We start from the raw sequence: 14,141 nt of genomic DNA, 5'->3' as shown, positions 1-14,141 counted from the left end.
AGTGGAGTGTATGGTATGAAAAGGAATGATGACAGTTGAGTCCAGAGCAAGATTCTCTCTTTTTTTAAAAAAAAAATCAACCTGTTAAGACAATTTCATGACACATACTTCTGGAGCACATGAAACTTGAATCTACGTCTCCTGGCCTAGAAGCAGGGACACTACCAATGCACACTAGAGTTCTCAAACCTAGCATAATAATCTCTAGAACAATTAAGAAAATAATCAAATGCGCAGTTCCTTTAAATTGTTAGATTAATTAATGGGTAAATAGGATGACACTCAGTGTTCTATTATCATTAATAGCTCCACAATGTCAGAGAATGAATTCCTTCCGCTTCACATGTGAAATGCAGACACTTTGTTTCATGATCTAATGATACTACCACTATGCTAATTTCTGAAATAATTGGTAATTGCTGCAATTTATCCTTTGTATTTACTCCCAAGAATGTTCACATACTTGTCATCAATGCTGTTTTGGTAGTATATATGCAAAAGTTTGTCTTTAATCCATGAAATCTCTTTGGAAGCTTCCTTTCCTGCCTCAGCTTGTAAACAGTACTTTTTATAGATCTGCGCCAGCCCCATCATTGCTTCTCTTCTCACTCTCCACTAGGGAGGAAGGAAAATAGGATATTAGTACAAAGAAACCTTTGGTTGTATACACACAAGCAGAAAGAAAATATATAAATGATTCCATATTCTATTTCAAGGGGGAAGGAGAATGAAATCATTAACACTTGAAGCAAAACTGAACAATAAACTCTCATTACAAAATTCAGCAACTGGTAACCCACAGCAACAAGCTATAAAGAATGAAGCATATTTACATCAGAGTACAGCCACAAGATTTTAAACTAGGGTACAACAAGCAGCTATACGGTCATGCTGCCGAAAGCATCTATTAAAACCCTATTAATAGTTATACTACAGAAATGCTCAGGCAGAATACACTTAGGTTGCAGTGGTCAAATATTTATGTAAATTTTGGCTGAGCTACAAAGCACAGAAAGTATAACAGAAAAGCTTGTAATAGTGGGTGTTTACTTTAGAATCTAAGTTTCCTGAGTAAGTCCAGAGCTCTGCTGAATTTAGGATTACTTGGGTTTAAAATAAAAGTCCTCAGTTCGTATTTGTCTGGATGTATCTCATATCAGGGAAGACAATCAGGTAGATGATATCTCAAGCATGTCAATGGCCCTTGCTTTTTACAACTGCTGGAAGTAATCCAATGTATATATTATTATGGAGAACTGTAGTCCAATCTTCATGTACCCTCTTTAGTGTTTCATCATTCTGTTGAAATGAATGCACAACTTTGAAGGTGAATTTATATTTTACACATTTAAAAAAAAAAGGGGAGACAAGGCTCAATTTAATTTTTTGGGCATTTTTGTTGGCAGCGACAGAAGTCTGGAGATTGGTTTTGTTCACATGCATTTTAATAAATTTTTAAGTTAATAGTAAATGTTTTGGTGCATTAACAAACCAAAAGCTGGAGAAAAACAAACTGTTCAGTTGCTTAGTGACAGCAGCCCAATAACAGAAGGAGGTAGAAAAATCCAAAAAGTGAGGGGGTATGTCAGAGAGTGAAGGACAGCGAGACTTGGGTTTAGGGAACTCAGTTGCTCTAAACCTAGAATCACAACGACTTTAGTTTGCAGTTTGTTTTCAGAGTCTCAAGGAGAAATATTAGCTGATAGGAAAAAGCTTCTGGGGAGTGCATAAAAATTCATCTAAGCTGTACCAACCATTGTCTGAACACACAGCCTTCCTGAAAACTCTTCACTGAGATTTTGGTGTTTGCTGCAATAAAATAAATAAACAAATTTGAACTTTTTCTGATGTCAGACAAGTTACATTTTAAAATTCCTTCATGTGATGTCGGCTTCATTGGCTAAGGGTGCAGTTATTGTCCATCTCCAGTTGCTTGATGAAGTGGTGGGGAGTTATCTTGAACCACTGCAGTCTATTTGTTATAAGCAGTTCCACAGAGCAGCTGAGGATCTTCAGCCAACAAAACTGAATAAATTGTAATATGTTTCCAAATTAGAATAGCAAGTGGTTTGGAGAGAAACTTGCTGATGGTATTCCCATGAATCTGCTATTCTTGTCTTTCTAGATGGGAAAGACTGAGTTTGGAAGGTGCTGTCTAAAGAGCCTTAAACAATGCATCTTGTAGATAGTATGTACTGCTGGTACTGAGTTTTGGTGGCGGAGGGAGTCAATCTTTGTGGATGCAGTGCCAATCAAACTAGCTGCTTTATCCTGGATGTTGTCAAGCTTAAGAGTTTTGTTGGAATCACTCATCCAGGCAAGTGGGGATTTTTCCATCACACTCCTGACTTGTGTCTTGAGATATTGGATAGGCTCAGGAGAGTCAGGAGGTGAATTACTTGCTGCAGTATTCCTGGCCTCAGACTTGCTCTTGCAGCCACAGTATTTACATAAACTAGTTCAGTTCAGCTTTTAGTCAGTCAATGATAACCCCAGGATGTTGTCAATGTCATGGGGAGATGGTTAGATTCTCTCTTTTTGAAGATGAAGATGGTCTTGTGCCACACAAATGCCAGGCAAAAAAAAAGTGTTCCTTCTCACTCATCAACCCAAACTTGGATATTTTGTACGTGGAATGCTTCAGTATCTGGAGTTGCAGCAAATGGAGCTGAACATTGTGCAGTGATTACTGCACATTCCCAGTTTGACCTTGTGCTGGAGGAAAGGTTATTCAAAGTTGCTGAAGATGGTTGGACCTCAGACACTACAAAATTAAGAACAACCTGCAGAGTTTGCCTGGAACCATCAACAACCATACCACATTTTCCTTTCAGTTGAGTACAACTCCACCCAGTAGAGAGCTTTCACTCTCTTACCAATTCTCCTGGACTCTAGTTTTTCCTGGGGTCCTTGGAGGTCACTGCAAAAGGCAGATTTGATGTCAAGAGCAGTCATTCTTGCCTCAGTTCTAGAATTCAGCTCTTTGGATCTTATTTGAACTAAGCTGGAAATGTGTTGCTGGAAAAGCGCAGGAGGTCAGGCAGCATCCAGGGAACAGGAGAATCGACGTTTCGGGCATAAGCCCTTCTTCAGGAATGAGGAAAGTTTGTCCAGCAGGCTAAGATAAAAGGTAGGGAGGAGGGACTTGGGGGAGGGGCGTCGGAAATGTGATAGGTGGAAAGAGGTCAAGGTGAGGGTGATAAGTCAGACTGGGGTGGGGGCAGAGAGGTCAGGAAGAAGATTGCAGGTTAGGAAGGCAGTGCTGAATTCGATGGATTTGACTGAGACAAATGACTCAGTTATTAAATGACTTTGAGCTGTTGGAAAACAGCAGTGACAATGGAGTGAATAACACCGCAGTCTCAAATCACGTTCTGTGGGCATCTGCTGTATTATTTAATGACACTGATCAAAGGCAGGGATTTGCAGAATTGTCATGGGTTTTTATCTTTCAAAGTCAAACTTTCCAACGCCGGTGGGCGCGAGTCTTGCACCTCCTGCGGTTGCAGGGGAGGGTGCCGGGAGTGGAGGTTGGGTTGGTGGGGGGTGTGGGTCTGACGAGGGAGTCACGGAGGGAGTGGTCTTTACGGAATGCTGATAGGGGAGGGGAGGGAAATATATCCTTGGTGGTGGGGTCCGTTTGGAGGTGGCGGAAATGACGGCGGATGATGTGCTGTACATGGAGATTGGTGGGGTGGTAGGTGAGGACCAGTGGGGTTCTGTCCTGGTGGCGGTTGGAGGGGCGGGGTTCAAGGGCGGAGGAGCGGGAAGTGGAAGAGATGCGGTGGAGGGCATCGTCGACCACGTCGGGGGGGAAATTGCGGTCCTTGAAGAAGGAGGCCATCTGGGTTGTGCGTTTTTGGAACTGGTCCTCCTGGGAGCAGATGCGGCGGAGTCGAAGGAATTGGGAGAATGGGATGGCGTTTTTACAGGGGTCGAATCCAAATGTCAGTGAGCAAGTTGTTGCTAAGCAGGTATGGCTTGATAGCTCTGTTAATGATGATTATCACTCAAGTGACAATTTAGAAAAGACTGATGAGACAGTAATCAGCCAGGTGGGATGTATCCTGCTTCGTGTTACAGGACATAGCTGGACAATTTACCATATTGCCCAGCAAATGTCAGAACTGTAGCTATATTCCAACAGCTTAGCTAGGGAATAGGTTCTGGAACACATTTTTGGAAATAGTACTGACAATGTTGTCATAGCCCATAGCCTTTGCAGTATCCTACGCTTCCAACCATTTCACAATATCACGTGAAGCAAACTGAATCGACTGAAGACAGGCATCTGTGATGGTGGGGAACTTTGAAGAAGGCAGAGAGATACAATCTACTTGGCACTTCCAGCTGTAAATACTTCAATCTTCTTTGCATGGACTTATTTGCACTGACATACAGGCTCCTATGTCATTGAGGATATTGGTTTTCTTCTCCAATTAGTTGTTTAATTGTCCACCACCATTTACAACCTTTTCAGAAGGATTGCAGAGCTGTAAATAATCTGTTGGCTATGGAATCACTTAGCCCTGGTATCACTTCCTTCTAATGTTACTTGGCACATATTTAGTCCTGTGTTGCAACTTCCCCATGTTTACACCTCAGTTTAGGTATGCCCTCCAGCACGCTTCATTCAGCTGGAAGTCTGAAGTCAATGTTGAAAACTCCCAGGGCAATACCTGATTGACCATATATACTGCCATCGCTTCTAGTCAGTCTATCCTGCTGGAAGAAAATACACATGCCGGGGAGGTATTCAAGAATTGAACGTTTCAATCAAGATCAGGCTGCTCCTTGACTGGTTCCTCCATGTTGAGCATCACCTTGCAGAAGTGCTAAGGGTGGCAAGAGAGTAGGATGTACTCTGGGTGAGGGATTTCAATGTTGGCCACCGAAAGTGGCTCGGTAGACTGCTACTGTCTGAGTTGGTCAAGTCCTAAAGGACACAGCTCCTAAACTGGGGCTGCGATGGATGGGGAGGGTGCCAAAAAGAGAAAAACATACTTGACTTAATTCTCACCAAGTTGCCTGCTTCAAGTTCAGCAGCCCATGACAATACGAGTGGAAGCGACAGTCCTCGTGGAGACCACACTTACTTTCACTTAGCGGATACCTCTACTATCTTATATAGCCTTAGCATACTTTAGTACAAGCCCCCAAATATTGGTAGAGACAACTTTGCAGGGTCCACACAGCTGAGTTTGTTGTCGTCATTTCTGATTGAAGCCAGTTTGTCCATCCAGTTTTGTTCCTTTATTCAGAAACCTTTTTTTGCGGTTTGATACAAACGAATGGCTTGCTAGACTGTTTCATAGGGCCAAAAAAGCTGACCACATTGCTATGGGTGTGGATTCACATGTCGGCCAACTAGGCAGATTTGCTTCCTTGGATGTTAGTAAATCAGATGGGTTTGGCAACAATGGTTTCATGTCCACGATTAGAATTTTAATTCTAGAATTTCAAAAAAATCCACCATCTGCAAGGTGGGATTTGAGTATTTGACTCCAGGCTTTACCTAGGTCTCTGAGTTACATTTTACTGTGTCAATCCATTTTTTTTTGTCTCATCTAAGTTTTTCCCCTTGTTCTATCAACATTTTATTCTGCATGTTAAAATATTGTCAACAGTCAGTGTACTTGTCAACAATGTTCAGTAGCTGACCTCTCCAATTAAAAAGAAACAAAGTTAGGACCCAAGAAGCCAGTTCCATTTCTGGGACTGGATTTATTCAATATTAACATTAATTGGGTAAAGACATGTAGGACCAATAACTCGACTACATACATCAACTTAATACGTACAGTGAAACACAAATTCTGCTGTAGAAATGACAAGTAATTTTGCATTCACCATTTAGTGATAGCCTGAACTCAGTAATAAACGAAAGCTCAACAGATATCAAAACAAGGAGGAGGGGAAAGAAGCTATGGAAAGAAGAAACAAGTAAAGAAAAGACTGTCATTTCAAGTTGCTCTTGAAACTTCTAGGGAACAGTTCAAAACAGCATCAAAAAATGATAAAAGCAGAGTGAAAATATTTCAAAGGAAATGGGAAGAAACAAAAAAATTGAAATGTTCTCACCCGTTTGTCTAATGTTCTTTCCCTTACAAAATTTAACAGGTGGTCATTAACAAGCGAGAGATCCTTTTTTGCAGCAGTTACAATGGAGACAATGACATCATGTCTTATTGCTTCTTCTGGATCATGTGATCGAACTTTGAGAAATTCTGTAAAAGATCAATTGAATTTTCAGCTTAATCCACACCCACACAAGAATTTGTTAAAATATCACATTCATTTTCTAATCAAGGCTATCTGCTCTGGAATCTCACTACATTCTTCATAATATACAAGACATTATTAATATCAATATATAGCCAAACTAAAACTGGCATTAAATGATATTTCAGAGAAATTCCTGTGAAAATCCATTAGTGATGTCATTAATATTTGACAAAGGTCCAAACTTTTCACTTATTCAATTGTTGTAAAGCAGTTAGGAAGCAATCCAGTCTTCATGGTAATATGCAGTGATTGCCAAATATTGTGCTATGAAGAACAAATTGGAAAGTTTAAAAATATAATTATATCTATAGATTTGTGCAAACACCTGAAATACAAATCACACCTATCTACTTCCTCCTTTATAAACATGCAGAAGGCAAATTCTGGGATTGAAACATCATAAGCTTTTATAAAGTGGTTTATTTTCTAAATCCAGTCTGTAACAGACAATAAACATATTTACACAGAATAAGGTTAAAGGTTAAAAAAAAATTAAAATTTGTTGGCTTAATTCTTTTTGGGGAAAAAATAATAATATGCCAAAATACAGTAATGTCACACAAGTTCATGCTCCTATCCCAAACCAGCTTTTTATTTTGAGGGGGTAGGGTGGAAGCATCAGAAAACATACGAGGAACTTATGTTTGTACATATCTTTTAAAGTGACAAGTTGATGAATGCCATTCCAGTGTACAGGGGAATCTCAATTATCTGAATATTGGATTATCCAAAGGAGATCTCGAGGTCCCAATAGAAATATTACATCAAGGACGTGTTTCCAGCACTAATCCCTTCTTTTGTTTGCAGTGATTAAACAGGCACCCTCTCCAAATGATTGACCTCCCGTCCTCTCTTTCCCCCCAACACTTTGCCTGGAGTTCTACAGAGGGGTGACCAACCCCCCCCTTCCCAGGAGTAATCTCTCCAACATTGTCCTGTACAGGGCAAACATGGAACCTGTCAAAAATTTGCAGTAAAAAGTTGTGTGGGGGGTTGTGGCTGTTTCTGTGCGCTATTTGAAGACTTACCCCACAAAGGCAGCTGCAGTCTTATTATTGGTGTGCAGTCCAAATGCCCCGGAGAGGGGCCGAGGGTGTGTGTTGTGGGGCGGGGGCTCGCCGCTTTGTGCTGGGGTGCGGGGTTGGACTGGTTCAGGGCAGGGCTGGACGGGGTGGGGGAGGGGGCGGGTTTTGGACCGGGTCAGGGACGGGTGCAAGGGCGGTTTGTCGCGCAGTGTGTTGCTGCAGTCTCCTGAACGGGGAGCAGATTTTAAAATTCCAAGCCCCAGAGGAAAGGCATTTAAATCGATTTTCAGTATAACCGATTATCCAAACGAAATAGTGCCTGCCCATCCCATTCGGATAATCGAGTTTCCACTGTATTGTTACAGGGTATTCCTGTAACAATTCTCAGTCAGGTAGACAAATGCATCAAAAGGCCAGTCTGCAGACTTCAGACCATATGTGTATAGTTACCAAATCAGCACTCATTTGCATACTGTTGGAATATAAACAAAGTGTTTCAAAAGGAGTTTATTAAATAAAACTTAACATTGCCATCGAAAGAGATATTGCGGCAGATACTCAAATGCTGGGTCAAAAGGTATAAGGAGTAATTAAGGAATGAGCAAAAGTTTAGGGAGGGAATTATATTCAGAGCAAAGGTAGAGGAGAAAAGTAGTAAGATGAAAAGAATTATTTTATGGATAACATGTGAAGAGTGTAAAACAAGGAGTTACATTTTATACTGATCTTTAGTACTGTTCGAATTCAATTCCACAATCAGCTTTTACAATAGGGCTATATGAAGCATCTTATTGTAACACAGCTTTTCATCCATTGAGAAAAGCCTCTACCTGTTGACATGCACCTTTTTTTTGTCATCACATCTTAGAAACGGTTAGATAGGTATCTGCTCTGACTAAATAATTCTCAACTGCCGGTTACTGCTGACGGAAGAGAAATGCATTGAATTGGGCTTCAGAAACAATAGCTTCCTGCCTCATTAAATTTAAAATGGTACCTTTTTGAGATATACTTAACAGTCCACCATCACTATTATCCACCAACACAACTAATATTTATTCTTGAACTATTCTGTTTTGCAAACAATTGATAGTGCCTCATCTTTGCTCCATTAGATGCTCTAAAATACAAAGAAGAAAATTAATGTGCACATCAATATTTTGACTCTAAGCTGTTCCTTTTTCTCCCATTTATTGAAACAATTATGTTAAATAGTAGCCATTAAAACTAAATGTAATTTTGTCTAACAGTACAAAAGAAGAGACACTATTTCCTCTGATCAAAATCTTGACTCAAAAGGGTAGGAAATATCTGTAATTGTTTATCTGAAGTTTTGTGAACGCTGGTTCAATTGAACATTAGTGTTTGTCATCACATACGAAAACATACTGGCACAGACCACGCCAGTTGAAGACGACAATTTTATTCGCTGCAAGATTTCAATGACTCGGTCCAGTTACCATAAAGTGCCAGCATCGCTCTTCAAATGGATAATATGTCCTCCAACCCCCAATGTTAGAAATGCAGGTCCCTTTAAAGGGTCAAATCAGAACAGCAGGTGATCTTCATCTGACTTCTACATTTTCCATTTGCACATGCCTGAACAAGTTGATTAAAAAAACATTTTAAAAATGCAGGGTTCTTAGAATCCTACAGTGCAGGAGGCCCTTTGTATCATCAAATCGGCACCAAAATCAACTCTTGCCCCACTTTCCATCAGTTGGCCAATAACCTCGAATGTTATGACATCTCAAGGTGTTCAACCATAGACTTTTTCAGAAGTTGAGGTTTCCCATCTCAACTACCCTTCCAGTACATTCCAAATACCTACACCCTCTGGATGAAATATTTTTCCTCAAAACTTCTCTAAATTTAGAGACAAAGTGCAAAAAGATTATGTCCCTTTGCTACTGACCCTTCAACCAAGGAAACTGCTTTTTATCCACTTTCTCTGTACCCCTCAAATCAGATCCTCCCTCAACTTTCTCTGCTCCAGAAGAAAGCAACCAGAGCTTATCCAACTTCTTTGTAGCTAACCTGCTCCATTGGAGGCAACATCAAGGAGAATCCCTTCTACAGCCCCTCCAGTGCAATCATACGTTTTCAATATGTGCAATTTTCTGTCTAAAATGGCAGCTTTGTTCTGCTTTCACTGCAAGGAAACCAGATGACAGACGTCCCATTGGATGTGCGTTGGTCTAGCACGTGGAAACGCAACAGTGCTGTGGATGCAGCTTTTCAACCATCATGGTCATGATGTCCAAGTATATGCAGCACAACATGGAATCAAATAACTGACCATCTGCCAATCTGTGCACATACATCAAAATAATTAACGAAGGAATGCACCAGTTTAAATGATACAAAAGGATCAGGAGGATCTACTAAACTAACAAAAAATCTTAGATTGATACTTGCGATTTCCTTGATTTATTTTTTAATAAAATCAAATGCATTCTGGAATAAGAGAAAATGTCTATGTCTGAACCTTTCAAAATGTCAGCATTGTAACACTTGCGAAAATTGTGAAATGAACAACCTGTTGTGAAATAAAATGTTCCTGTGGTGAATAATAATCATTATTAACAAAAAGCTGGGTTCTTCTACAAGGCCCTTACGACTCAGTGGGAGGAACCCCTCCTCTGGGATTCTGCTCCTAAAATGTATAACATCATCTCTGGAGAGGTTGATTAGAATTTTAAAAAAATTAAAATCCACTATAAAAGATAACAAATGTTGAATTTTATTTTACGGTTGTAATGTCAGAGTGGTAGTGTCCATATTTCTGGGCGAGGAGGTCTGGGTTCAAGTCAATGTATAAATAATATGCCTGAACAAGCTGAGCTGGGTTCTTGAGTTCTTCAAATAAAAATCAAAAAGTGAGGTAATGACTTCTAAGCAAAGAATGGGTCCAAAACAGAAAAAGATGGAAACTAGTGTTTGTGCTAAATATACACTACAGTAAAACTCTAAGTCTTATGCAACTTAATCCAACACATGGATATAAATCTAGTAAACAAATACATCTTGCAAATGGGAGATTTCTGGTTCAAAAATGAAGTAATATTGAATACCCTGGTACGTTTAAAGCACGTATGAACTCAGGCAGATGCTTTTGACAGATTAACTGATATTAGATTCAGTTTTATAAACTTGCCACTACCACATTAAACACAAATTAGAGTACAAAATTGAAATAAGTAGGAAAAATAATGACTGTACATTGAAGTGAAATAAACAGTCATTATTTTAAATATTTAACAAGTTTGACATTGAGTCAGCTCAAGTCAGCTAATTCATGAACCAAGATTAGAATAGCCTTTGCATTTCAAAACTCACACACTTTGTCCTGCTCAGATCATCAATACACATGCAGTTTTGTCACAATTTATATGAAATATCTTTAATATTTAAGTATTAATTTAATCATGTAGATTTTAATCTTTGTCTATTAAATTCCAAAACCTGGTTAATTGGAAAGTCAGATCAATGGTATTACACAATACACAAACACTTCTCATGCACAAAATTGCCAAGGTCTTTAAAAAAGTGTATGAGAAACAAATATCAATCATTATGCATTAGACACTGGAACACCAGAGCAGGATCAGGCTATTCAGCGTGCTTCACTATTCCATAAGATCAGGGATGATCATCCACTACCCTTGATGTTATGAACCTCCAAAATTCTATCAACTTCAGTCTAATACCAAGCCAAACGACTGAGCTTCCACAGCCTTCAAGGGCACAGTATTCCAACAATTCATTATCCTCAGTGAAGAAATTCCTCATCTTTGCCTTAATTCGTTCCCCCAAGTCCCATCTTGACTCATGAGCTAAAGAAACATCCTATCCACGTACATCCTGCCACACATTAAGAATTTTCAAAGAGTCAACAGGTCACCTCTTACACTTCAAAATTCTACAGAATACAAACCCAGATTCCAATCTCTTTCCTCAGTCTCATGAGCTTACTCGAAGAGATACCTGCACTTTGCACAGCCAGGATCTTTCTTGGGAAGATATGCAGCCACCAATCCTCCTTGTAACGTGACAAAGCCACATAAACAAATATTAAACAGTAAAAAGATTAAATCGCTACTAAGTGTTTGAAACAAGCCTCATACTTCAGTAACACATCAAAAGTTTATCAAGTTACATAAGACAGTAGTTATATCACACTAATAAAAAGACGTGACAGCGGGCTAAATTAAAATCACTCAGTCTTCCCTCTACTATTAATATCAACAGACAGCCACATAATACTGACTAACTCCTTCCAGACAGTCATATATCAGATTAGATGGAGTTATACAGTGTTCATATTACCCACTCAAGCCAAATGTTCTACACAATATCTCCCAGCAAGCTTTATTAACCCTATTGCTTAATACAAACTGCTGGAGGGAGGGTGCACATTCCTAAAGCTTATGGTCTTAAAGTATACAAACTGCTCAAACACGGGCATTCATTGATGCGCTGGACTTCATCCATAATCTAGAGTAGTCATGTTACATGAAAGAGGAAGCGGAAGGAAGGGAGCATACCGATAGAATGTTAGATAGTTAAATCAATCCCTTCAAGAGAAGATAGAAATATATAAATGCGTCAGACTATTCAAACTTCAAGTCTCGTCTGTCTTCAGTATGATCAAAGCTGAAAATCCAACTCTGTAGCCTCTTTATAACTCTTTATCCTTCCACAAAACTGCATACAATACTCCAGGCGTGGTCCCACCAGGGCCCTGTACAGTTGTACAATACATCCCTGCTCCTGCACTCAAATGCCAACAGACAATTTGCTTTCTTCACTGTTTGCTTGCACTTGTACACTTACTTTCAGTGACTGGTATACAAAGACATCATGTCTCAATGCACCTCCTCCTTTCCCAAATTATCACCATTCTGATAATAATCCACCTTCCTGTTTTTTTGCTACAAATGGATAACATATAACATCACACTTTTCCAAATTATACTTCATCATGCATTTGCCCACACACTCACCTTATCCAAATCACAATGAAGCGGTTCTGCATTCTCCTCACAGTTCATGTTCCCACCCAGCTTTATCTCACTGGCAAACTTGGAGATATTGCATTTTGTTCCCTCATCTAAAATCATACGTTATGAATAGTGTGCATACTGCAAATTGTCAATCAAAAAAGACCGAGAATAGATTTGACCAAGTCTGAAGCAAATGCTAGGCAGAAAAATAACCAAACTAAAAAAAGTGGGTACATATAAAGCCACCCTTTTTCAGACGTTTTAACAAAATAATGTCTCTAGTGAAAAGCTACTGAGGCTCTGAAAGAAGAACATTTCCTAATCTATCCTTCAGAATATTTATTTTTAAATGCCTGCAAATGCATTTGACAATTTCTTTGGGGTTGGGTGGAATATTAAAGGGCATTATTTAAGGTTGTTCTGAGTTGGTCTAGAAGGGGAAAGAATAGATTGGAATTTGTACTGAACTATGAAAGGCAAATAAACCTTTGCAAAAGAATGCTTTAGCAAGTAGGTGACAATTAATGAAACACTAAAGATCTTCCCATAGATGGGAACAATAATCAGGTCTTCCAGTGCATTAAAATTGATTGTTACTAAAATAGAGGAAAACAAAGTATTTTAATACCATTACCAAGTCAAAAATGTATGTTCACTTTTAGATAGAATTTTAGATCTGAATTTTAAAGTAAAGTACAGCCATAGCTGCCAGAACAGCTAAGAGATAGGCTGTACCAAAATAGATACATGCAGCAAATGGCTGTTAAATGTACACCAGAGTTTTGGTCGCTGTTTTGACAGCAATTCAGATTTAAATTATGCCCAGGATACTAAAACCCAATTGAGTTTGAATTTATTGTATTGACAACATCTGACCAATGAAAGGGAACAATTTTGGGGGCATTAAAAAAAAGGTAGGCATTTTGAAAATTGGTCAGAGCAACTGCCGTAGATCCAGAGAGCTAACTGCCGACCTAATATGAAAAATTTTCGAAGAAATCAGAAGACACCATCTATCAAAAAGGTACCTTTTGCTAGAAAAATACTTGCAGTAAGAAGAAAGATGACAACCCCAGAGAGGACAGAAGAGTCAGGAAGAGAAAGACTGAAGAAAAAGAGATGAGACAGTGTGGACTTGAGATTAAGTTAATATCATGTAACATTTAATAATTGTGTTATTGGAGCAGCATTTTTATAGAGTTGGGGTCAGATAGTAAAGTTAGTTAAGGAAAAGGAAGCTTAGATTTGTTAATAGTTTTTGTTTTATGTTAGAAAAATAAAGTTGTTATTTTCCTTTAAACCGTGGAAATTAGGAGTTCTCTTTCACTCGCCTCACACTTTTAGCAGATTGCAAGGTGAGGAGAGGCGAGCTTTTCTGGGTGTTTGGTTTCAATTAGCTGAGGGGTTTGACCTGCACATCATAACCATATGAACAGAGCTGATTGCAGAGGGTGTGCAATTTTTCAAGGTTTCAGTCAGCTTTTATTTGAAACTAAAATCTTGCTTCTGTATCATACAAGGGTTGAAACAAAATGTAGAAATCAAAAAACTTGTGAATAAATTTTAATGTCAATTATTGACATCTTTTCAGAAGTAGCCAGCATGGTTTCTATTTCAGTCTTCCACACATATTTTCGAAAGATTCCACTTTCCTTGATGAAGTGCCACTCTTGAGTTTTTGACATTGCTTTTCTTTGAGACAGCTTCAAAAGGCTCAAATACTGTGCATTGGTTTACTGTGTGTTTGTTGCATATTTGTACCTTTGTGAAGTTGATAGGTTCTCAGACTTCTGGAATAAATCTGCTCTTCTGCTACTGAAATTTT

At 39.0% G+C, this 14,141-nt stretch overlaps 1 protein-coding gene across 1 annotated transcript in view; it reads right to left on the bottom strand.

The window, feature by feature from the left end:
- LOC122551064 (sister chromatid cohesion protein PDS5 homolog B-like) overlaps positions 1-14,141 on the bottom strand; it is a 200,162-nt gene that overhangs the window by 118,636 nt on the left and 67,385 nt on the right. The window contains exons 5-6 of the mRNA XM_043692706.1: positions 6,082-6,227; positions 464-615 (exon numbers count right to left, since the gene is read on the bottom strand). Coding sequence (XP_043548641.1) covers positions 464-615; positions 6,082-6,227 — 298 coding nt within the window. The remainder of the gene's footprint in view (positions 1-463; positions 616-6,081; positions 6,228-14,141) is intronic.

The sequence above is a fragment of the Chiloscyllium plagiosum genome, chromosome 6, assembly GCF_004010195.1.
Source record: "Chiloscyllium plagiosum isolate BGI_BamShark_2017 chromosome 6, ASM401019v2, whole genome shotgun sequence".
In the NCBI taxonomy this organism is placed as follows: domain Eukaryota; kingdom Metazoa; phylum Chordata; class Chondrichthyes; order Orectolobiformes; family Hemiscylliidae; genus Chiloscyllium; species Chiloscyllium plagiosum.
Note: the sequence above shows the minus strand (reverse complement) of the source record. Positions and strands in the feature narration are given on the sequence as shown.